The 22,504-nt window shown below is 46.5% G+C and overlaps 1 protein-coding gene across 2 annotated transcripts in view; it reads right to left on the bottom strand.

Moving 5' to 3' along the window:
• The window catches only part of CRIM1 (cysteine rich transmembrane BMP regulator 1), a 315,027-nt gene that overhangs the window by 151,694 nt on the left and 140,829 nt on the right, over window positions 1-22,504 (bottom strand). For both annotated transcript variants that reach the window (XM_074989676.1, XM_074989675.1), the window contains exons 4-5: window positions 17,494-17,614; window positions 635-756 (exon numbers count right to left, since the gene is read on the bottom strand). In XM_074989676.1, the coding sequence (XP_074845777.1) occupies window positions 635-756; window positions 17,494-17,614 (243 nt within the window). The remainder of the gene's footprint in view (window positions 1-634; window positions 757-17,493; window positions 17,615-22,504) is intronic.

The raw sequence follows: 22,504 nt of genomic DNA, 5'->3' as shown, positions 1-22,504 counted from the left end.
AACACCACTGGGTCACTACTCATATTATCATTCACCTGAGGTATTCCCTGTTTTGTGACCCACTATAACATGCCTCTTTCACAGCACCATCGTCAACTGAAAAGTGTAACTGAATGGACGACAATTGTGAAGTACAATAGCTCAAGCATAAAATGTTTAAATCATTCAGACAAGGTCTTCTCAAAACATTAGTTTCACTAACAATGAGAATTGGTTTAAGTTGCTTTAGGAATATATTCTTAAAAAGTTTATTCATATTGCTCAAAGAACACATTTGTGTTTAGAATCCTCTTGCAAAACAGAATTGCGAGTTGCAAAACACACCACTTTTTTCAAAGAAGCCTGGTATTTAATGCTCGTGAAGAAGAGCTTGAACGTCAAACATACAATCAAAAGATTCCTACAAATTCAGGATGGGGAAGGTGTGTGATGAGTTTGAAACACTACGGAACTGTCTTCTTTCAAATGTCATTTTGCCCCATTATAGCACCTTTAAAGTTTCTAGGTGAGTTTTTATCTTTAGCACTCCATACGGAAATTACTTTTCAAATCACTGAAAAGCATGTTCAAATACCCACACTTTCCAAAGACATATAAAATCATCCTCTCTGTGTATAACAGAAACTTCACATACCATTGACACATTCAAAGACATCACAGCACTTGCCAGGTGTTCCATCTCCACGTGAGACTATCTGGGGAATGGAGCCTGCCTCGCACATGGGGAAACCACATAAACCAGAAAGACACTCGCATCTGAAACCAAAGAAAAAGGGGGAACCCCATAAGTAAATGCAGCCACATATCAGAGGAAAGCACAGCAAGGTAAAATAGCTGGTTATAGCAAGAGAGTCCCTACTGTTAAGTAATTACATATATATTTTAAATGACCTTTTAACTACACAGACAAAGTTTAATTTAAAAAAAAATCTATTATTTTGATGAATTAACTCTCTGAATTTGTGTTCTCTGAGCTGGTAATGCAATCATAAGGAAGGACAGGTGAAGGTTTTCAGACTCTGTGTTATACCCATAGCTTTTCCAAGCAATATATGTAATTGTTCAGGTTCAGAAAGCAGCAGACACAGATTAATCTTGTCAAAGTTAATTCAACCTAAACAGGCTGAGAAAAGTCTAGGTTGGTAAAAACTAACATGAGCACCCACACCTACTTAATGTATGGAATGCACTGTTCCCTCATAATTTACTCTCCATTAATATTTTAATTGGGTTATATAGGAAAAAAGAAAGAAATCAAGCTTGATATCTACTGCCCAGTCACCCTGGGCAGTGATTTATACTTGTGCAATTGGAGTACACAGCAGTACCACTGTGATTTGGTAGAGCGTTACTGGCACTTTGCTGATTACACAAGGAACAAGGCAGTGGAAAAATGTGGACCCTCTATCTATGAAATATTTTGGTCAGTTTTGGATAGTGTATCACAACAATAAGCATAGCCTTTTTGACAAAGCACAGGGTGCTTTTAAGATCAAAATTCAGAACTGGAAAGTGTACATCCCAAAAAGTATTCAGACATGGTCTCTACCTAATCTCCAGGCCCCCTTGAAAAGCCAAACCCCAGGACAACTGCCACTTTTGCCTCAACTCCCCTCCTCCAATCCCTGCCCCATGAGCGGGCCTGCAAATCATGTATAAATAAAACAAAGTGCTGGTGATAGAGCAAGATGACAATATTGTATCTACCACTTACCATATTTCATACACTGCAATATTTCATGACCACTTTAGTCAGATTACGAGTTAATATATTCCATAGCTTTCTCAAAGTCCATAATATCAACATTCATCCTTCATGAGTCTGTATATATCTGGAAGATTTGACTGATCTACATTATCCAATGATGGCCAAAAACAGAGAGTAATTTCTATTCTGGTAATCAAGCATCGTTTAGGAATTCCTTCCTCTTTGAGAGGCTTGCTGAGGGAGGAATAAGGCAGCCACAGGTCCGAGGAGAAAATGACTTTACTACGAAGGAATAATCAGATCAAATGTGAAAAAGACATGAATAAACTATGCTCTTTAGAGAGCAAAATACTCCTATTTTCTCCTTGATATAGAAATACAGTATTGACAAATTCTAAAAATGTATGGCAAATATCAATGATTGTAGGAATGCCAGTGTCTCCTGTAAGGCATCCATGTCTAATGATCAAATGATCACACAAAAATGATGAATAAGTTCCATGGCTTTCTCTTCCTGCAAATGCAGAGTGAAGGAGATGGGGAAAGGGAAGTGGAAGGAGGGAAGAGATCAAACCCCATGGCAGGGACAGAAGCTGAGCCAGCCTGTGTGCTGACTCAGCCTCTGAAATGCAGATTGTCAGGGCTTGGGAGCAGGGACAGAAGGTGAGCCAGCACACCTTTTAAATGCAGAGCATCAGGAGGGGAAACTACCTGATCCCAGGGCAAAAAGGCATAGAGGCTAACCCACTCTCTGTTTAATTGGAGAGGGGTGAGACAGAGGGCAGCTGTGAGTAACCAGTAGCTCTAACTGATAAGCAGATGTTTATCAGTTAGTCATGTAACTGAATGCGCTATTACATCCACAACTCCTTCCCAGAACACAAGAACTGGGACTGCGGGGGTTCTGGTTTGTCACCAAATGAAATTAAGTAGGTATAAGGTTTAAAAGCAAAGGGAAGCACTTCACACAATGCACAATCAGCCTGTGGACTCCTTGCCAGAGGATATTGTGAAGGAGAAGACAATAGCAGACTTCAAAAAAGAGCGAGAAAAATTCATGGAGGATAAGTCTACCAATGGCTATTAGTTATGATGGACAGGGATGGTGTTTCTTAAATGCTGGAAATGGGTTACAGAAAAAGGGTCACTAGTACCTGTTCTGTTTATTCCCTCTGGGCACCACACATTGGCCATTGTCAGAAGACAGAATACTGGGCTAGATGGCTTTTGTTCTAATTTAATATGTCCTTTGTTATGTTTACCTGGGGCAGAAAAACGAGACCTCTCTCAAAATAAGTTGTGCAGATCTGTGTCACTCCTCTCTTATATGAAAAATTCAACAGATAATAATATTGACATCTAAATCAGCAACACTGAGCAACTGAGATGCCCACTAATCCCCATACAGGGTCAGTTCACAACTCTCAGTGCTAAAATTCCAGGCTATTTCCAGGCCCTCATCTACTTTCATTACACTCAGTTCAGATTTTTTTTGTTTCAATCTTACGAGCTCTAAACCTGCTTTTATAAAAAAAAATGAAAGCTGAGATTCTGAAGAACAAGATAGTACCTTCAAAGAAGTCAGGGTTCAGTGTATGAGCGTGTACCAGCTGTTTGAGTCTTGCTTCAGGCCAGATATTTCTTTCTCTCATGTTCTTTTAAAAATAGTAAATTGAGCAAATTATTGTTTTCTGAGATACAATGAGATGTACTGACTAGCTTCTTATCTATATACCTTCCAATGTTACAGCAACTTTATCAGCAGGATGTTTGTCATTGAGTGCACATGGCAGGAACTATTATTAAGCAGATAAAGGAGCTGGATATTGACCTAGTACTACCTTTGTGACTCACTTTCCAACAGATACTGGAAAAGAGATGGAGAAAACAGTTGTTTTGTTAATATTACATATATTTTCAATGAAGATGAACTTCTATTGATCCCTGTTAACCCTGTGAGAGTTGATATAAAACAAGAGACTCCACTTTGTGAGACAAGAGCCATGTAAGAAAGAAAGGATTAGAATGATAAATTAGCGGAAACCTCAAAAATATAATAATAAATAGCAGGATCAAGGCACCATCCCTGATGGATTTTTCTTAATCTATTTGCCCCAGATCCCTAAATGGCCTCCTCAGGGATTGAGCTCATAACCATGGGTTTAACAGGCCAGTGCTCAAACCACTGAACTATCCCTCCCCTGGCAGTGACACAGCTCAGAATCAACATAACAGGCGGTGGTGAGGAGCTACCAGAGGTACAAGAAAGGACACCAAGGCAAGAGTGAAGAGTGTTCAACAATAGCCCCATGGTAGCCCTGAGGAGCCAGGTTTGGGGCCAGAGTTCCAGGGAGGGAGGATGAAGCCACAGCAGCCATGGAAGCACAGAGCTGTCAGGGAGGCAGAAGCCCTGGATCTCCCCTCGTCTGGCAAATTGACCAGGCAAGTGAGATGCAACCTGCAGTGCAAATGAAAAAAAAATGTAGGCCTACCAAAAATGAAATTTGAGAGAAAAGGTATCAGAGCACCATAGAGCAACTAAGTGAATGAGAGAGATACAAAAGGATTTAAAAAAGAAAAAAGTTAATGCAGAACAACTGGAGTATTTAAATAAAGCATTTCTCATCTAGGTGACAGTTGAGTAAAATAACAAAAGGGGATAATCATGTGATGACAGCAACAGGACAATCTCTCTCTGAACAGAACATCACACATCTAGAGCTGAGTGAACATTTTCAGTTGGAAAACGTTGCTCTGTTGAAACAAATGTGAAGAAATGTGTTGAGTTTCAAAAAAATTGAAAAAGCATGTGGCTATTTTTGCCATACACTTTCCATTTCACATTGACTTTTGTTTAGAAATTCTGTATTGTAATTTTATAAATAGTAATATACATCAAAATCAAAATATTGCCATTGACCCAAAAATTTTTTTCCCAAAAATCTGTTTTACATAAATATTCAAAATTTTTATTTGCACTCTAATTTAGAGCAAAAACAAATTTTAAAAATCACTATTTCTTACAAAACAAAAATTCCAGTTCCTGCATAACTCTACTACAACCACTGGCATCCAACCACCAAATTTTTCAAAGCACTTAATAGAAAAACAAAAGGTAGTCATTCCAAAATCCACCTTTTTAAGGGGGAAATGTTTTAGATGTTTTTCTAAAGTATAAGGAGAGACTGAGATACTATTAAAGGGAGAACAAGTTCCAAACCCTGGGGCTCAGCACAGAAAATCTCTAGTGTATAATTATAAGGCTGTGCGAAAAGCAGGTTATGTTCAAAAACAGGCACACTAGGAAAAATTCTTGGAGGTGGATATGAACATAGCTGGAGTTTGCTCTGTGAAGGGTTTTCTAAAAGTCAAAAGTGTTAATTTTCAATCTACATGGCTTTTGATAGACAGCCATTGTAAAAGTAGGCATATGAACATTCACTATTGCTCCAGCAGGTGTTCTCACTGGAAAAAAGTCTCCCCTTTCCAGTGATATAACTCTACCTGTTGTTTTGAAGGTCATGAGATACTGTCGTCTCTCGAGTTATGCGAGGGTTGTGTTCCCACACACCCTTGCATAGCTTGAATTTTGCGTAAGTGGGGGGGGGCAGTGCTTTTCCCTGATGGAACGCACGCTCTGCAGCCAGGGAAGCAGCAGGGACAACTGGAGCTCCTTTTGAAAGGTAAGTCCTGAGGCTGAGGGAGGGCAGCTGGGGAAAGTTAAGCCTGGCCATGGGAGGGGTCAAGGAGGTTAAGTCTGGGGTGAGTTAGGACTGCATGGCCCTATGGGGGTTGAGCTGAACTGGAGCCAGGTGTGTGTGTGTTGAGCTGAGCTGAGCTGGAGCCAGGCGCAGAGAATTTGAACCAGGGCCGTAGGTGGGGGGAGTTGAACTGGGACAGGGGGAGCAGGATTTTGAGTTGCGCTTAACTCCCATTAATGTGAGTCAAGTGCATCTCTAAATTGTGCATTTTGAGATTACTGTACTGAACTTTACTCCTATTACAGATCTAAGGTACGTTATTTCCCAAATTTGGGCTTGTGACAATGTAACTCCCTAAACAGATCCAAGGAACACTAATGATTGTTGGGCTTTTGTTAATCTCTTCCCTTCCACTCTGCATTTTTGACCCATTGTTTTACCCTAACATTCTTGCTTCTGTATCAACGGGAATGTGCAGAAATATCAAGTGACTATCTTCATAAACCCGAGAAATGCAAAGAAAGAAACCAGCACTCACCACATTCCATTTTGCCTCCTGCTGGAATCATACAAACACTAAAAACACCCCACACCCAAAAACAATCCGTTTAAAGAGATCGGCAAGCATGGAGACAATATTACCAGCTAATAGGGAAGTGTAAGAAGTCCTGGGATGCCCAGCCCTTGGCCTAGGGCGAGGCGGCCACCACAAGGGTTATAACACCAGCCCGCACTCAGTTGGGGGCAGTCAGCAGTTCCCAGTACAATACAATACAGGCCCCAGCCCTCAGTCCAGGGCGGGGCAGCAGTTCACAATAGTAGTACAATTCTGGCCCGGCCCTCAGTCCAGGGCGGGACAGCAGTTCACAATAGTAGTACAATTCTGGCCCAGCCCTCAGTCCAGGGCGGGACAGCAGTTCACAATAGTATTACAATTCCAGCCCAGCCCGCAGTCCAGGGCGGGGCAGCAACACAAGGGGTCTGAGCACAGGCCCAGCCCTCAGTTTGGGGCGGGGCAACAACACAAGGGTCTGAGCACAGGCCCAGTGCAGGCTGGCCCTGTCAAGGAGGGGGTAGGGGGTCGCAGGCCCTCCCACTCCACTGCGACCTGGCCCGGGGCCCTGGGGGTCGCTCACACACGACCACGGCAGTGGGGATCCAGGCCGCAACACACTGCCATGGGTTCGGGAGCGTCGTTCCCCGGGGCCACTTCCTACCTCTCCCTCCGCTGGCAGAAGGTCCCAGTCCATCTGGTCGGGGGGTCCCTCTAGGTCGGTCTCCTCCAGGTCGTCCACCTTCGGGGGCTCCGGCCAGTTGCTCACATCAATGTCATTGGGATAGTCGGGCGGTGGTAGCACAGGGGACCCGAGGCGATCCTGGGCCGGAGGGCTGTAGGGATCCGCCGGGACTCTGGGGCAGACCACTCCTGGGGCTTCTTCCAAGGCGGGTGGTCTCCGCCGGCGTGAAGGTCCTGGCAGGTCTGGGAAGTTCGGGTAGTCCCCCTGGGGCATCTGGATCCGGGGTTGTTCGGAGCCGCTGGGGGCTTGCTCCTCCGGCCTGGCCGGGCGGCGACAGGCCCTCTGCCCTTGGCGCCGGGGAGCTCGTGCAGGCGTGTCCTCCCTGACCAGAGGCCCAGGCTTTAATGGGTCCTGAGCCCTGCCCTTGGCTCTTCTAGCCCTGGGCCCCGCCCTCTGAGGGGCAGGCCTCTGGTATTCTGGCCCTGGACCCGCCCACCAGGGCCTCTGCGCAGCCTCCTCTGCCTCTGAGTCTGCAGGAGGCCATACTGACTCACTACACTCCCCCCCGCCAAGTCCGTCTCCCGTGCCATGGGGGCGGACTCCTCCATCTCCCCCAGGTGGGAAAGGAAGTCGGCATTTATATGGTCTTTACCTGCCCGATGACGTACGTCGAAGGCATATGGTTGTAACGCCAAATACCAGCGCATAATTCGGGCGTTGGTATCCTTCATTCGGGAAAGCCACTGTAACGGTGCATGGTCCGCAACTAGGGTGAAGGGGGCGCCCAACAGGTAATACCTAAGGGCGTCGCAGGCCCACTTCACCGCCAGGGACTCCTTTTCTATTGCAGCGTAACGCTGTTCCCTCAGAAACAGCTTCCGGCTGATGTAGACCACCGGATGATCTTCGCTGTCAATCTCTTGGGACAGGACAGCCCCCAGGCCTACCCCTGATGCATCGGTCTGCAGAATAAACGGACGGGTGAAGTCGGGGCTGTAGAACACCGGTTCCTGCATTAGGCACTGTTTCAGCATCCGGAATGCCTTGTCTGTAGCTGCAGTCCATACTACCTTTTGCGGCTGGGCTTTCGTCAAAAGCTGCGTCAGGGCGGCGGCAATTGAAGCAAACTCCGGGATGAAGCGTCGATAGTACCCTGCCAGTCCCAAGAACCGTCGTACCTGCCGCTTGGTACTGGGGGGAGGGCAAGCTGCCAGGGCCTGCATCTTGTCTACGAGGGGCTTTACCTGGCCCCCTTCTATGGTGTACCCGAGGTAAGTTGTCTCCTGCCATCCAATGCGGCACTTCCTCGGGTTCATTGTCAGGCCTGCTGCCCTCAAGGACCTAAGGACTGCTGCCACCCGGTCCAGGTGTTCCTCTCAGTGGCGACTATAGATGACGATGTCGTCGAGGTAGGCCGCGGCATAGTCCCGGTGGGGCTGAAGGAGACGGTCCATAAACCGCTGAAAAGTCGCCGGGGCGCCGTGGATACCAAAAGGCGTTCGGGTGAATTGGAATAGGCCTGATGGAGTTGCAAAGGCCATCTTCTCCCGTGAAGAAGGTGCCAAGGGGATCTGCCAGTACCCCTTGCTGAGATCAAGGGTACTGAACTAGCAGGCGGCCCCCAGACGTCCCAACAATTCATCGACCCGGGGTATTGGGTATGCATCGAATTTGGAGATCGCGTTCACCCGCCTGAAGTCGATGCAAAATCTCCAAGTGCCATCGGGCTTCGGGACGAGTACCACAGGGCTGTGCCACTCACTTTGGGACGGCTCTATGACTCCCAGGGCCAGCATCGCCTGTACCTCCTCTTCTACCACTTCCCGCATCCAGAAGGGTAGTGGGCGCGTGGCGTCGCGAACCACCTTCCCAGGCTCTGTGCAGATGACATGGCAGACCAGGGAGGTGTGTCAAGGGAGGGCGGTGAAGTTCTCCCAGAATGCCTTGAGGAGGCACTGGGCCTGTTTCCGCTGCTCGTCGGTTAGCGTTGCCCCAAGGGCCGGTTGTGCAGGTTCCTCCCCGTGGGGTACCTGGGGTCCTAATTCGGGGTCCAGGGGGCAGGGGTTTATCACGAAGCCCTCCCGGTCCCGCCACGGTTTTAGGAGGTTGATGTGATATCGCTGTGTCTTCTTACGGCGGTCGGGTTGGTAAACTTCATAGGTGACAGGCCCCATGGCTCGAATAATCTCATAAGGTCCCTGCCACCTAGCCAGCAGCTTAGACTCGCTGGAGGGCAGCAGGACCAGGACCCGATCACCTGGCTCGAAGCTGCGGCTCCACGCCTCCTGGTTATAGGTTCGGGCTTGGGACGCCTGTGCAGCTCTTAGGTTTTCCTCTGCAAGGGCCCCTACCTGCTCCAGGTGCTTCTGGAGCTGGAAGACGTACTGCAGCAATCCTTTTGAGGGGGACGCGGTTTGCTCCCAGACCTCTCACATCAGGTCGAGTACTCCCCGGGGACGGCATCCGTACAATACCTCGAACGGCGAGAAGTGCGTGGAGGACTGGGGAACCTCCCGGATGGCCAAAAGCAAGGGAGGTAAAAACTGATCCCAGCGGCGCAGGTCCTCTGGGGGGAATTTACGCATCATCTCCTTCAGCGTGTGGTTAAAGCGCTCTACCAGGCCATCCGTCTGGGGGTGGTACACAGAGGTGCGTAACTGTTTAATCCCCAGGAGGGCACAGACCTGCTTCATCAGGTGGGATGTAAAGTTGGTTCCCTGATCGGTGAGAAGTTCCCGTGGCAGTCCTACTCGGGCGAAGATCTTCATTAGTCCCCCCGCAATGGTGCGGGCCGTGATGTTGCACAGTGGGATCGCCTCCGGGAAGCGGGTGGTATAGTCCACGAGGACCAACACAAACTTGTGCCCGGCTACACTCTTCGGGAGTGGGCCCACCAGATCCATGGCCACCCGCTCGAACGGGGTCCCCACCACTGGCATCGGGATCAACAGGGCCGTAGGGACCCGCAGGGGAGCAGCAAGCTGGCACGCAGGGCAAGAGCTACAATAGTTCTTCACCTCCTGGTGGACCCCTGGCCAGAAGAATCAGGACAGTATCCGGGCCAAGGTCTTTTCTTGGCCCAAGTGGCTGGCAGCAGGGATATCATGGGCTAGCTTCATCACGGCCCGTTGGTGGCATTTCGGCACCAGTAGCTGTGCTCGTTGTTCCTGGGTCTGGGGGTCCCGGTCCACCCGGTATAGCTGATCCTGGCGCAGCTCGAAGTGGGTCCACTGTGCCATGAGCTGGGGGTCTGTTGCCACCCCGTCGATGGCCGCCACCTGGGCATAGGCCCGGCTTAGTGTGGGGTCGTCTTTCTGGTCCCGGCAGAAATCCGAGGTTGCCCCGTCGTCGGGGCTGGTCCCCTTTGACCCTTCAGAGGGTCCTTCAGTTAGGGGTCCGAGGCCCGACCCCACACTCTCCTCGGGTGGGTCCTCTGGCGTATTCCCCTCCATGACAGGGGCCGCCTCCCCCTTGAGTCCTGTGGCTGGGCGGAAGATACCCGCGAAGCCTGGCCAGTCCCGGGCTAGCACCCTAGGGTATGCCAATCGGGGCGCTAGGCCGACAACCAAATGATGGGTCACCCCTGCCACTGTCAGGGGCACCCGAGCGCTGGGGTATGGACGCACGTCGCCATGAATGCATTGCAGCCGGATGGTCCCTAGAGCGGGGTCAGCCTCCAGGCTGGTCCGTTGGCGTACCAGGGTCTGGCTGCACCCCAAGTCCACTAAGGCGACCATGGCTTCAGTCCCCATGAGGACCGGGACTGTAATTGTGGGTGCCCGTGGGGGTCGCGCCCTCTTTTCGGCCGCCCATACTCGGCCAAAACTACAGAAACCTTCCAGGCAGTCCTGTTGGAGGTGTCCCCGTTGACCACAGCTGAAGCAGGGTCCTAGCGCTGGTTGGGGCCGCCCGTGGGCCTGGTGCCCCCCTGGACCTGGTGGCTGCGTGCTGGTGGCCCCCTCCATTTGCCCCTGGCTTTCACGGTGATCTCCGACGAAGACTGGGTGGTTCCCGCAGCTGGCCGGGTAGTTCGGAGCAGGGCTCCCCTGGCTTCTCGGCTTCCCTACGTGGGGGCTGTGACGACAGGGCTGAGACCATGGGTGCCTCTGGTTCCTCCGCGGCTAGGAAGTCCTCCATGAGGTCGACAGCAGCTTGCACGGTGGCAGGTCGGTGGCGCCGCACCCACGCCCGCCCTCTAGGTGGGAGGATGCAGAGGAGTTGTTCTAAGACGACCTGCTCCATGAGCTCTGCGGGGGTCCTTGCCTCTGGTTGCAGCCACCGCTGGCATGCGTCCCTCAGCTCCTGTGCCACGCACCGCGGCCAGGCCCCTGGGGCGTAGGTCAGGGTCCGGAACCACCAGCAGAAGGTCTCCAGGCTAACATCCAGGGCGTCGAGGATGGCTGCCTTCACCCGGTCGTAATCTCGGGCATCTTCAACAGATAATGCCCGGTAAGCTCTCTGGACCCCCCTGGTCAAATAAAGGGCCAGTAATGTAGCCCACTGGTTCCGGGGCCACCCAGCCACCACTGCTACCCGTTCAAAGGTGACCAGGAAGGCCTCCGGATCATCTGCAGGGCCCATCTTTGTCTGGTTTACCAGAGGAACTGACGCAGGGCCCTCCCCTGGGGTTCCCTGCCATGGTTCGGCTGGCAATGGCACCAGGGCTGCCAGTTGCTGCAGACACCGTCGCTGGTGCTGCTGGTTCTGGGCCATCAGTTCCGTCAGCAGCTGTGTCTGATGGGCTCCCAGCTGCTGGAGTAGCTGCTGTTGCTGCTGTAGCTGAGCAGCCTGCTGCTTCTGCTGGATTTCAGCCAAATATTGCAGTAGCTTGTCCATCTCCATCGGGGAAGCGAGGTTAGTAGTGATATACCGAAACAAACAAAACAACAACAAAAAAAAAACAATGGGTAGTTGCCCGCACTGTCTGGGGCTTCTTCCTCTCTGTGGGTCTGCGCCCACTCCCTCACCCCTTACAGCAGGGGTGGGGATCGAATGCCCACATTCTCCACCACGTGTAAGAAGTCCTGGCACGCCCAGCCCTTGGCCTAGGGCGAGGCGGCCACCACAAGGGTTATAACACCGGCCCGCACTCAGTTGGGGGTGGTCAGCAGTTCCCAGTACAATACAATACAGGCCCCAGCTCTCAATCTAGGGCAGGGCAGCAGTTCTCAATAGTAGTACAATTCTGGCCCGGCCCTCAGTCCAGGGCGGGACAGCAGTTCACAACAGCAGTACAATCCCAGCCCAGCCCGCAGTCCAGGGCGGGGCAGCAACACAAGGGGTCTGAGCACAGGCCCAGCCCTCAGTTTGGGGCAGGGCAACAGCACAGGGTTTGAGCACAGGCCCAGCCCTCAGTTTGGGGCGGGGCAACAACACAAGGGTCTGAGCACAGGCCCAGCCCTCAGTTTGGGGCAGGGCAACAACACAAGGGTCTGAGCACAGGCCCAGCACGGGCTGGCCCTGTCAAGGAGGGGGTAGGGGGGGACGCAGGCCCTCCTACTCCACTGCGACCTGGCCCAGGGCCCTGGGGGTCGCTCACACACGACCACGGCAGTGGGGATCCAGGCCGCAACACACTGCCATGGGTTCAGGAGCGTCGTTCCCCGGGCCACTTCCTACCTCTCCCTCCGCTGGCAGAAGGTCCCAGTCCATCTGGTCGGGGGGTCCCTCTAGGTCGGTCTCCTCCAGGTCGTCCACCTTCGGGGGCTCCGGCCAGTTGCTCACATCAATGTCATTGGGATAGTCGGGCGGTGGTAGCACAGGGGACCCGAGGCGATCCTGGGCCGGAGGGCTGTAGGGATCCGCCGGGACTCTGGGGCAGACCGCTCCTGGGGCTTCTTCCAAGGCGGGTGGTCTCCACTGGCGTGAAGGTCCTGGCAGGTCTGGGAAGTCCGGGTAGTCCCCCTGGGGCATCTGGATCCGGGGTTGTTCGGAGCCGCTGGGGGCTTGCTCCTCCGGCCTGGCTGGGCGGCGACAGGTCCTCTGCCCTTGGCGCCGGGGAGCTCGTGCAGGCGCGTCCTCCCTGCCCAGAGGCCCAGGCTTTAATGGGTCCTGAGCCCTGCCCTTGGCTCTTCTAGCCCTGGGCCCCGCCCTCTGAGGGGCAGGCCTCTGGTATTCTGGCCCTGGACCCGCCCACCAGGGCCTCTGCGCAGCCTCCTCTGCCTCTGAGTCTGCAGGAGGCCATACTGACTCACTACAGGGAGATAAAGATGCATTCACTAGATGTTCTGCAACCTGCCCCCACATGTCTATTTATCAATGTCTTCACTTATCTTGCTAATGAAAACATCAAGTTATAGCAATAATGTGAGAATGTGTTCCCTGTATATTTTTTCTTTAAAAATGTATGCTTATTCAACAGGATCTTCAGAGAAGAGACAGTCCTTAGAAGTCTCTCACAAAGCGCAACATACTTCATTAGTTATTTTATTTAAGCAGTGTCTAGAGACCCACATTGGGTATTTCATTCCAAAACAGAAAAACTAAGGTTACTTTCCATTTCAGTACTGACGGTGATTCATATCACAGTTGACTACTATGACTGTCTGCAGTTTCTCACTGTAAATTAATATCATATTATGCACAAGGTTTACATTCCGTATTCAGACGTTTGTCTATCATTCACTACTTTTCTCAGGGACATATCTGAAAGCCGAAATAAAGACTGTTGTTAACCATTGCCAGTTTATGCTGTATGTCAGCAAGGTAAAGACACACTCTTCATTTAGTTACTTTGCAACAACATATAATGAGTTAAATGCCAAAAGATTCTAAGTACAAGAGAAGAGATGGCACACATCTCAAAACATCTATTTACGTGAGGGTTAGGGTCCCACATACCCATGTATAACCCAAATTTTGCGTAAGTCGGGGTGGCTTTTTTCCCCTGTCGAACACACGTTCTGCAGCCGGGGAAGCAGCAGGAGCACACCTGGAGCTCCTTTTCGAACGGTAAATCATAGCATGAGGGGGGCAGTTGGGGAGGGTTAAGCCTGGTGGTGGGCTGGGGCAGGTTAGGGCTGCAGGGGGGGTTGAACTGGAGCCGTGCATGGGTGGGTGGAGTTGAACTAGTGCTGGGGAGGGGTTGAAGTGGAGCCACGTGCAGAGGGTTTGAACCAGGGCCAGGAGTGCCCGCAACTGCCACTTCCCAGGGTTTGGTGCAGCCAGGAGGAGCTGCCCCACATGGTGGGGAGGTGAGCTGGAGCCATGAGGGAGGCTGCAGGGGGGCTGAGCCAAGGCCACAGGGGGTGTTGAGCCAGTCCCAGGGGGTAGCAGGATTTTGAGTTGTGCTTAACTCGCATTAAGCGCAACTCTAAATCACGCATTTTGAGGGTTTACTGTATTGTCACCTAGCAGTTATTAACTGATGATTAAAATGTACATTCTTGTGGGAGGGGAGTATATGATATAGAACGAATGATTGTATTAGTTTCAAACCATGAAAAAAATAAATTACTTTCAATAAAATATTACCATCTTTTAAAAACTGATAAAAATTGACAAAAACAGTTGCCTAATTAAGAAACTGATCATGAGCATGTTTAAACCTGGGGTTGGGAAGGCAGTTCGGGGCTGAGAGGGCTTAAATCTGGGGATGGGGGTGGTTTGGGGCTGAAGGGATTAAACCTGTTAGGATGGTAATTTGGGGCTGAGAGGGGTTAAACCTGGGAATGGGGGGGGCAGTTTGGGGCTGAGAGGGGTTAAACCTGGGAATGGGGGGGAACTTAAATTTCTAATGGAGACAAATCATTGTGTGTTGGCTGTTCTTCAAAAAGGGGTGACAAAAGTACAGTTCAATGTTATTTATTAAGGACTGTCTCATATTCACATGTATTCTGGCTCTTGAAGCATTGATTTTATAACTAAATTTGGAAAAATGGCTCTTCTCACTATTTCAGTTGCAGACCCCTGGTCTAGCAGCATTACCAACACCTTCACTGCTTACTGGGCTCTTAGAATACATTTAGGGGTAAATTAGAGCTAAGTAACAGCACAGAACACCAAGAGTCAGGACTGGTGGCTGTAAACCATCTTTATGGGACCACAGGAACCTTGGCCACACACATGATAAATGGACATCTAGCTAACTAAAATCATACCAGACCATGGATGTTGCCAGACAAGAAAGTTTCACCCTGTACTTCCTTAATAGCATCTCATCCTAGCTGCCTTTGGCATGCTGTAGCTGAAGTATTAGTCCAAAGGACTGGAAAAGTTTGGGGACTGGGCCGCCCTCTGAAAAACTTCCACAGGTGTTTCACTAAACAGGTCCTCATTGCTTCCTAACTTTTTACATATAAGTGATGAAAAAATTCATTACTGACAACTTGATTATACAGGCAGTATAAAAATTTTCAGCATAGTGTTCTTATAAAAATGACTTCACTTTACTTGTCTGGTGTTGGTTATCTAGCAAAACTGTCTTAGCAAACATGGGCAAAGTGACAAACAGCAGCCCATCTCAAGTGGCCATGAGTTGGCTGATTTATAAGGGGGTCAAATCTTGCCCTTTCTCAGATGTGGAGCAGCAGGGGCACTCCTCCCTTCACAGAGGTTCTTGTACAATTCCCTGGCGCCCAAGATAAGATGTTGAAAAATAACTGCATAGCAAGTTGCTAAACAAGATGGGAGATGCTGTGTCTTTTACTGTATCAATATCTGTTGGTGAAAGACAAGATTTAAAGCTTACACCGCTCTTCTTCAATTCTGGGAAATGTACTCAGAGTATCACAGTTAAATACAAGGTAGAATACATTGTTTAGCATAAGTAGTCAACATACATTACAAGGGACCATTCAAGGAGAAGTAGCCAGTTAGCATTTTTCTGTCATAGGGGAAAAAGGGAGAAGGGTGAGTAGAGAAAGGCTGCTGTGGGGGGAAAAGATTGTTATAACAAGTCATAAATCTAATGTCTAATCAATCCATGATTTTTATTGTCTAGCAAGTTTCCTTTGCAGATGAGTACTGACAGATAAGATACAGTGGTCACTTTCTGAAAAGCTTTCACTTCACAAGTAACGTGTTTATCTTTTATCATTTTCCTTCTGAGTTCATACAATCGCACAGCAATTGTCTGGTTTTACCTGCATCATTTTTGCTGTGGCATTTAGTACTCTGGATGAGTTACAGCAAATGCTGTGACACCTACATCTTGAAAGATATCTTGATCAGCATAGAAGTGGACATACATTTGTTGTACTCACAAAGTCCGGTTACCTTTCGAGTTGATGTGCCCTAGTCTGTGCATCATCAATCATCATGATGCTTGACTTAATTAATAAGTTTGCCATAAAATAAATTTTAGTTAAACTTAGCAATATGCAGCCTTCATTTTCATTTCTGTTTTCTCAAGTTCGTTAAATTTTTTTCTTAAAAAATTACACCTTTTTCTCATTCACTGAATAATGAGCGTGGGTTATGTCCCATGGAAAGAATACAACATGATTACATAACTAAAGTATGGGTCACAATACGTGTACCCAAGGGTAAGAGTTATGCTTGCTTGTATAACCTTAAATCCAGTATTTCCTAACTTCTGAGTGGTTCACTTTGTAATCTTAGAAGTTCCCTTAACGCAATTTTTTTTTGTAAGGAGTGGTTTTTGTAGAAATTTTGGTGCCAAAGTTTTGTAAATTAATATTTATCACCCCCAAATAAGAGTATTTAATTTTATTTACTATCCCTGAAGATGGATGGGCATATGTCAGTTCACTACATATGAGAGGACTTGGTTGAACTTGGCTTGATATTGAAACAGCCTGATGCTTAGGGGGAGGATTTTCCTGCTTTGTGTTTTGTATTTTAAGAAAATATGACACTGGCATTTTTGGCAGAAAATTGGTGAGTGCATTTGGAATCCCACTCTTCTGGTATTTGTGTATTGGTATTTTAATGAATGTACCTTGCTGCACACAGTGTCATAGGACATAATTCAAAAAATGATACGTAACATTTTAATATGAACTGTTGTGAAAGAAAAATCCTAAAAAGGTAATTGAACCTCATATTTTACCATTTTGAAAGAAAAAAACCTCTGCTGTCTCAACTCCATATAGCCTGTCTACTTTTACCCATCTGACTATGGGGCTGCATGGCTACACCTGAGCTGCAATGATCTGTTGACAGAAGTTACTGTTGGAAGAGATCTTCTGGCACAACTTCCGTTGTCAGATCACGTCCACTCACAAAAGCAGATGAAAAGAGCAATCCTCTCTGTCGATAGCCTGCTCAGCTGCTCTCGTGATGGAATGGCCAACCAGGAGCTCAGCAAACAGGACTGCCCAGTGAACCAGAAACCCTGTCTATCAATGGAGGGCTCCCAGAGAATCTACATGGCTTTTGTGTCATTGCTGTCAGTGGAAGGGCCGAGTTTTGTGTGTAGACATTTTGTGAGTTTTGTCAACAAAACTCTCTAGTGCAGACATAGCCCATAGTTAACACTACGTGTGTAATTCAGTACATGTCTAATTTTCATTCGTTAACAGGGTTGGATTAATTTTTCACAGCACATATAGGGGTGGCCCAAGAATAGTACTTCCCCATCTGATCAGCAAATTTTTCCCTGTTTCACAAAATGATTAGTCCTTTGCCAGCCAAATTCTGATAAAAATTATTGGATGTTAGCAATATCATAAAAGTGATTATTCAACTTTTTAAATGGTTTCCCCTAACTGGCATAAGTAAGATACATGGGCATAGTGGCCATTGAACTAAACACTCCCTGTTTTTGGTACCTACAGTAACCGCAGTATTGCCCTACTCTTAGAATGTTGCAAATTTTGGGTCACACACTTAATGAAGTGAAACATCAACAGAAATGTTTAACAAACCAAAGCCAGACACAAACCTTGTGGGAAGAGTACAGCAGCCATCAGCTGTCAGCCTGACCTGGGTTTCGTAGCTATCCAGTGGACAAACAACTTGTTGAACAGGAGGGCATTCCACTGTGCTGCAATCCACACTGAAAACTGAAAGGGAGCGGGGAGAAAATTTAAACTTTATTTTACTCTTGCTACAGAAAGTCTTGTGTGAAAGACACTATGACAAACAGCTAACTTACTCATTCTTTTTATCTAGATGATAAATTAATATTCTGCCGATAATACTAAAAGATAACAACACTAAGTCTGACTTCTGTTGCATTTCCAGGGTCAATAACTGATTGCACAAATATTAGTCAAATAGAAATTAATAAAACTACCCAGAGAAGTCTTAAATTCAAGTTTGAAAATTCCTACAAAGGAGAGTAATCCTTACATGAACATGTGTGACATGATAGGGTATTAGAAATACTGAAGATGAAAAAGCAAATTCATGGCATTTTGGGAGTATAAAAGTATATTTAAAACACTTTAAAAAAGCTCCTAAAACTATTAAGATACCAATCTAATAAACCTATTTTTAAATGATGCCTGTGCATTAAAAATTAAGACATTTGGGATTTATAGAGGGCAAAAATAGAATAAATGTATGCCTGGAATAACCTGATGTGCATCATCAGTTGTATTTTAATGCATGTTCCATCAGGCTTTAATGTTCAGGGACTTGAACATGACAGATGGGAAAAGCAGCAGTAATAGGCAGCTGAACTCCCTAGGACAAACAAATAAAAAGGGTTACTTTTTACAGAGTGTCAAACGACTGACGAAGGAAGATTTAGAATGAAAATGTGGTGGGCTCTATAATTTACAGCCAAAAACTTGAAGCCTGCTTTTGCTTAGTTAAACCTAAATATATACTATGTCTACATAGATTTTACTGAAGCCTAAAAAAGGAGTCATGAAAATTAACAGTCTAGACAAAAAACTATTTGCTCTTCCTTACCAACAGTATGGTAATGAAAAGCTCAATGAAATTTAGTTGCCATTTATAAAATACTCATATAAGGTGAGTACAATTTTACAGTACTGGCAATTACACAAAATAAATAAGCAACACTTGATAAAATTCAATTGGTATCACTTGAAGTAGCTGCTTATAATTGTGTGATAATTCATTATTCATAACGCCTTTATCAATTACAAGAAAATAGACAATGACATTAAATTCTAAATTTTGGAAGCTTCATTTTTCCATTCCCTAGGGCATGACCTTCAGAAATGTTCAGCACTACCAGCTCCAATTGACTTGAAGGAGCTGAAAGCACTGCCTCAGAAAACAAAAACCAAAACCCCACTACCCTGAGCATTTCAAGGACACCTAGAAATTGCAGTAATCAAATTTGATGGACACTTCAAAGTTTTTGTTTTGTTTTGTTTTTGAACAGGAGCAAGTGACTTGCCCCAAGTCACATCTAGCATCAGCAGAACAATTCAGGCATGCTTGCCCTTTAATACCGTGCTTAAACCATTATACTTGCACACTACACATGACTATCCACATTTATGTGAGAAGGAAAATGGAAGTGGAAGCTTTAAGCCATGATAAACAACCAACACAGCAACCAACAACATACAAGCAGAATTTAAATCGACAAATGTATAGAATTAACAACAGTATGGAGTTAAACAAACTACACAAATCTTTTAAATATGACCAGTTCTGAAATTAAATGGAAAATTCTATTAATCTATTTACAGAATTACAGGATTAACTTTTAAAATTACAATTCACCTCTAAGTGTGTATATCACTTGTCAATGCAGACAAGTAAGATACTGGTTAGATTTTTAAAAACATTTCTTTAACATTAAAATTTTTGAAAAGCTGAGTTTTCACCTCTCAAATTAAACATGTTAGGTATTTAATGAATCATGTTTATTTCCTCCACTACAATACTGAAGGATGGACCTTCCAATGTATCCAATAAGGCTATGTCTACATTATAAGGTTTTGCCAGCAAAATGGTTGTTTTGCTGACAAAACCTGCAGAACGTCCAGATTCCCATGGTGTTCTGTCACCAGTAAGTCAACAGAATGTAGAACTTTTGTTGATAGCTGTACCCCACTCCCCCACAAGGAATAACAACTCTGTCAAAAGAAAGCCTGTCTGTACGCTGCATGGCACCCTTTGTTGACAGAGCTTCCAGGACACCAGGCAGCTGTCTGCTGTGCTTCCAGTTGGCTGTTTTGACAAAAGCGTGGCTAGGCAGTCTGGTCACTCTCTGACAGAGTGCATTGCTCCTGCGATCCACTTGGCAGTTTGGCCACAAACTGTCAACAGAAGTTTTGTCTGAAGAGATCTTCTGACTAAAACTTCTGTCGACAAATCCCTGTAATCTAGATACAGCATCAGAGTATAAGTTTAGCAATAGTGGGACAAAATGGTCAAGGTAACATGACTGTTTGACTAAATAGCATTCAACATCTTTGTCTTCAGCTAGCCATAATTCAGTACTCTGGGTTCAGGTTTTCACAAGTTGTGCCATCTCTAGCTTCCACCACAGAAAGTTTCGCAAAAGACAATCTTCCTACATCCAGTCACGTTCATGAACAAGGCTAACAGGGAGCTCATAAAACAAGGATCCCATACAGCACTTCTGAGGATCCTTTCTGACTGTTTTCAAGTCTTTCAATAGTTACACCAATTTGCTGCATGTCTATACATTCCATTAGCAAAGTAAACGGAAGCAAAATGTCCTTCTCCCCAGGACTTCTCTGCAGTATTTTAAACTGCCCATAAAGTCAAAGCTCAGGAAGATTGCAAGGAATACACTCAAATGGTCTGAATCCTTCCTGGACAGACCCATCCAGAAATAATGATTGGAAACTACACTTCCACCATTTCTTTACCTATGGATTTTCTCCAGTACCAACCCTCTTTGGTACTATTCAACATTCTCATGCAACAACCAAGGGGCAAGACATAATAATAGGCACACATATCAGTAGTATACAGTTGGCGCTCAGTTCTACCCATCCTTTAACATTCACATTACCACAACTGTGAACCAGTTATTTCAGTGCTTTGTCAAGATCAGATCATCGAGAAGTTGCTTGAAGTGAAAGGTGAATTAAATAGATGATGCACTTGTTGGTGGAGAAAAATAATCAGAAATTTGAAGATACAGCATAGTCTCTTTTAGCTGAAGATACTCAAACACAACTGGTCAACCTAGTCCACAGCTTCAGAGTGCTCCTAGATTCCTTGCTATTAAACCCTCAGGGAGCAGGAACCCACAGGAGTTTCTCAAGATGGTCTGCCCATGTACAGTGCACGAGTGCCCATGAACCTTTAACCAGACATTTTTCCTTCAGCAGTGCCAGTAGACCCGTGTCCTGAGCCTGAGGCTTTGGACTGAGGTTATACAGATAGAGACAGGCCCGAAATCATTCTAGTTCCGTCTCAACAACAAAAGTCTAACAGCAAAAACTCAGAAGCAGAGGGGAAAGAAGATGGATAGCAGAGCATGCACAGGGACAACACATCTCAAAGAAAAGACAGATACCCTTTTGACACTGTTTTTCTCCGAGATGCGTTATTCATGTCCATTACAAGTAGGTGTCTATGCACGCACATGCATGTTAGCTGGAAGATTTTTTCCTCCCTAACAGCTATCCAGAGGGTTGGCCTTGGTGCCCCCTGCAGTGGTGCCAAAATAGCACCCAGTACTGGGCCCCGCCAACCCCTCCACTCCCTGGTTCCTTCTTGTGGTTACTCTGACAGATTGGAAGGAGGGTGGGTGTTGAAATGGGCAGGAACGCTGCATCTCAAAGAACAAGAGTTACAAAAACGTAACAGTCTTTTCTTCTTTAAGTTATTGTTCACGTGCATTCTAAGTAGGTGAGTCCAGAACCTAACTGAGAAGGTGGGGTTGGAGCGATGTAGTGACTGTAATACTGCTCTAGACTGGTGATACCAATCCCTGTAAGAGCAAGTTGCCTAACTCCTGCTGCAGCTGGAATGCTCTGAGTCAGACACCACTTAAGTGACACTCCAAGGGGTGGCCAGATCAACCCAACAGATAGCTTCCATGGGAAAAAATCTTCCAGCTAACATGCATGTGCATGCACAGACACTTACTTAAAATATGCATGAAAAAACACTGAAAACAAGAATGCCAGTTACTGTACATCAAGTTGAGTAACTCTGCCCTCAAGCGATTAGCCCTATGGGTACTCCACATTAGATAACTCCTGAGCAGTACCCAAATTATGGAGGATGATGCTGAGGAGGTAAATTTAGAACAGTTAGGAGAGCCACACAATGGTAGCACCTGATCTGGCGACATGAATGACAGGCACAATACCAAGTGGGGTCAAATGTTCACTGCATGCACATTGATTTTGTGTGCTATTTCAGCTCTATGCAGGTAATATAAATTGTCAGTGCATACTGTATTATTTCCATAGTGTAACTTACAGAATCTTTTATTGTAGGGTCCCCTGAAAATCCACAAACTACAGGCCTCATCCAATTTATGTCTGAAATACACAATCACTTATCAGCATGTGTAAGCCAGGAAGAGATAAAGTATCTGCCCTATGTTGAATATATATTTTACCTATGTATCACAACAGTTTGGACATTTCCCAGTACTCCAGTCCCACATTGATGTATTTGGCTCCACCTAATAGTTTCCTCTGTGATCACCTGCCCTGTCAAATAGTCATAAATGTGGATATGAATACAAATTTTGCATGGACACAGGGCTCTGTCTATGGCAGTATATATCATTCTCTTATGCATTTTTCCCCCTCAGTCCCTTATTCATCTCAGTGCAAAAAGAAACATTTAAGTAAGTTTTGATTTTTTTAAAAAGGATGCTGTTCCAGTGACATGCAGCGGACAAGTTATTGATATAATGCCTGTAATAAGATATTCAAAAGACTTTACACCATTTACAATGCAGTCTTCGCTGGAAATTAATTATTTTATGCATTGAACTAAGATACGGGAGATGGGAAAAATTTCAACTT

This window comes from Carettochelys insculpta, chromosome 3 (genome assembly GCF_033958435.1).
Source record: "Carettochelys insculpta isolate YL-2023 chromosome 3, ASM3395843v1, whole genome shotgun sequence".
Classification (NCBI taxonomy): Eukaryota; Metazoa; Chordata; order Testudines; family Carettochelyidae; genus Carettochelys; species Carettochelys insculpta.
Note: the sequence above shows the minus strand (reverse complement) of the source record. Positions and strands in the feature narration are given on the sequence as shown.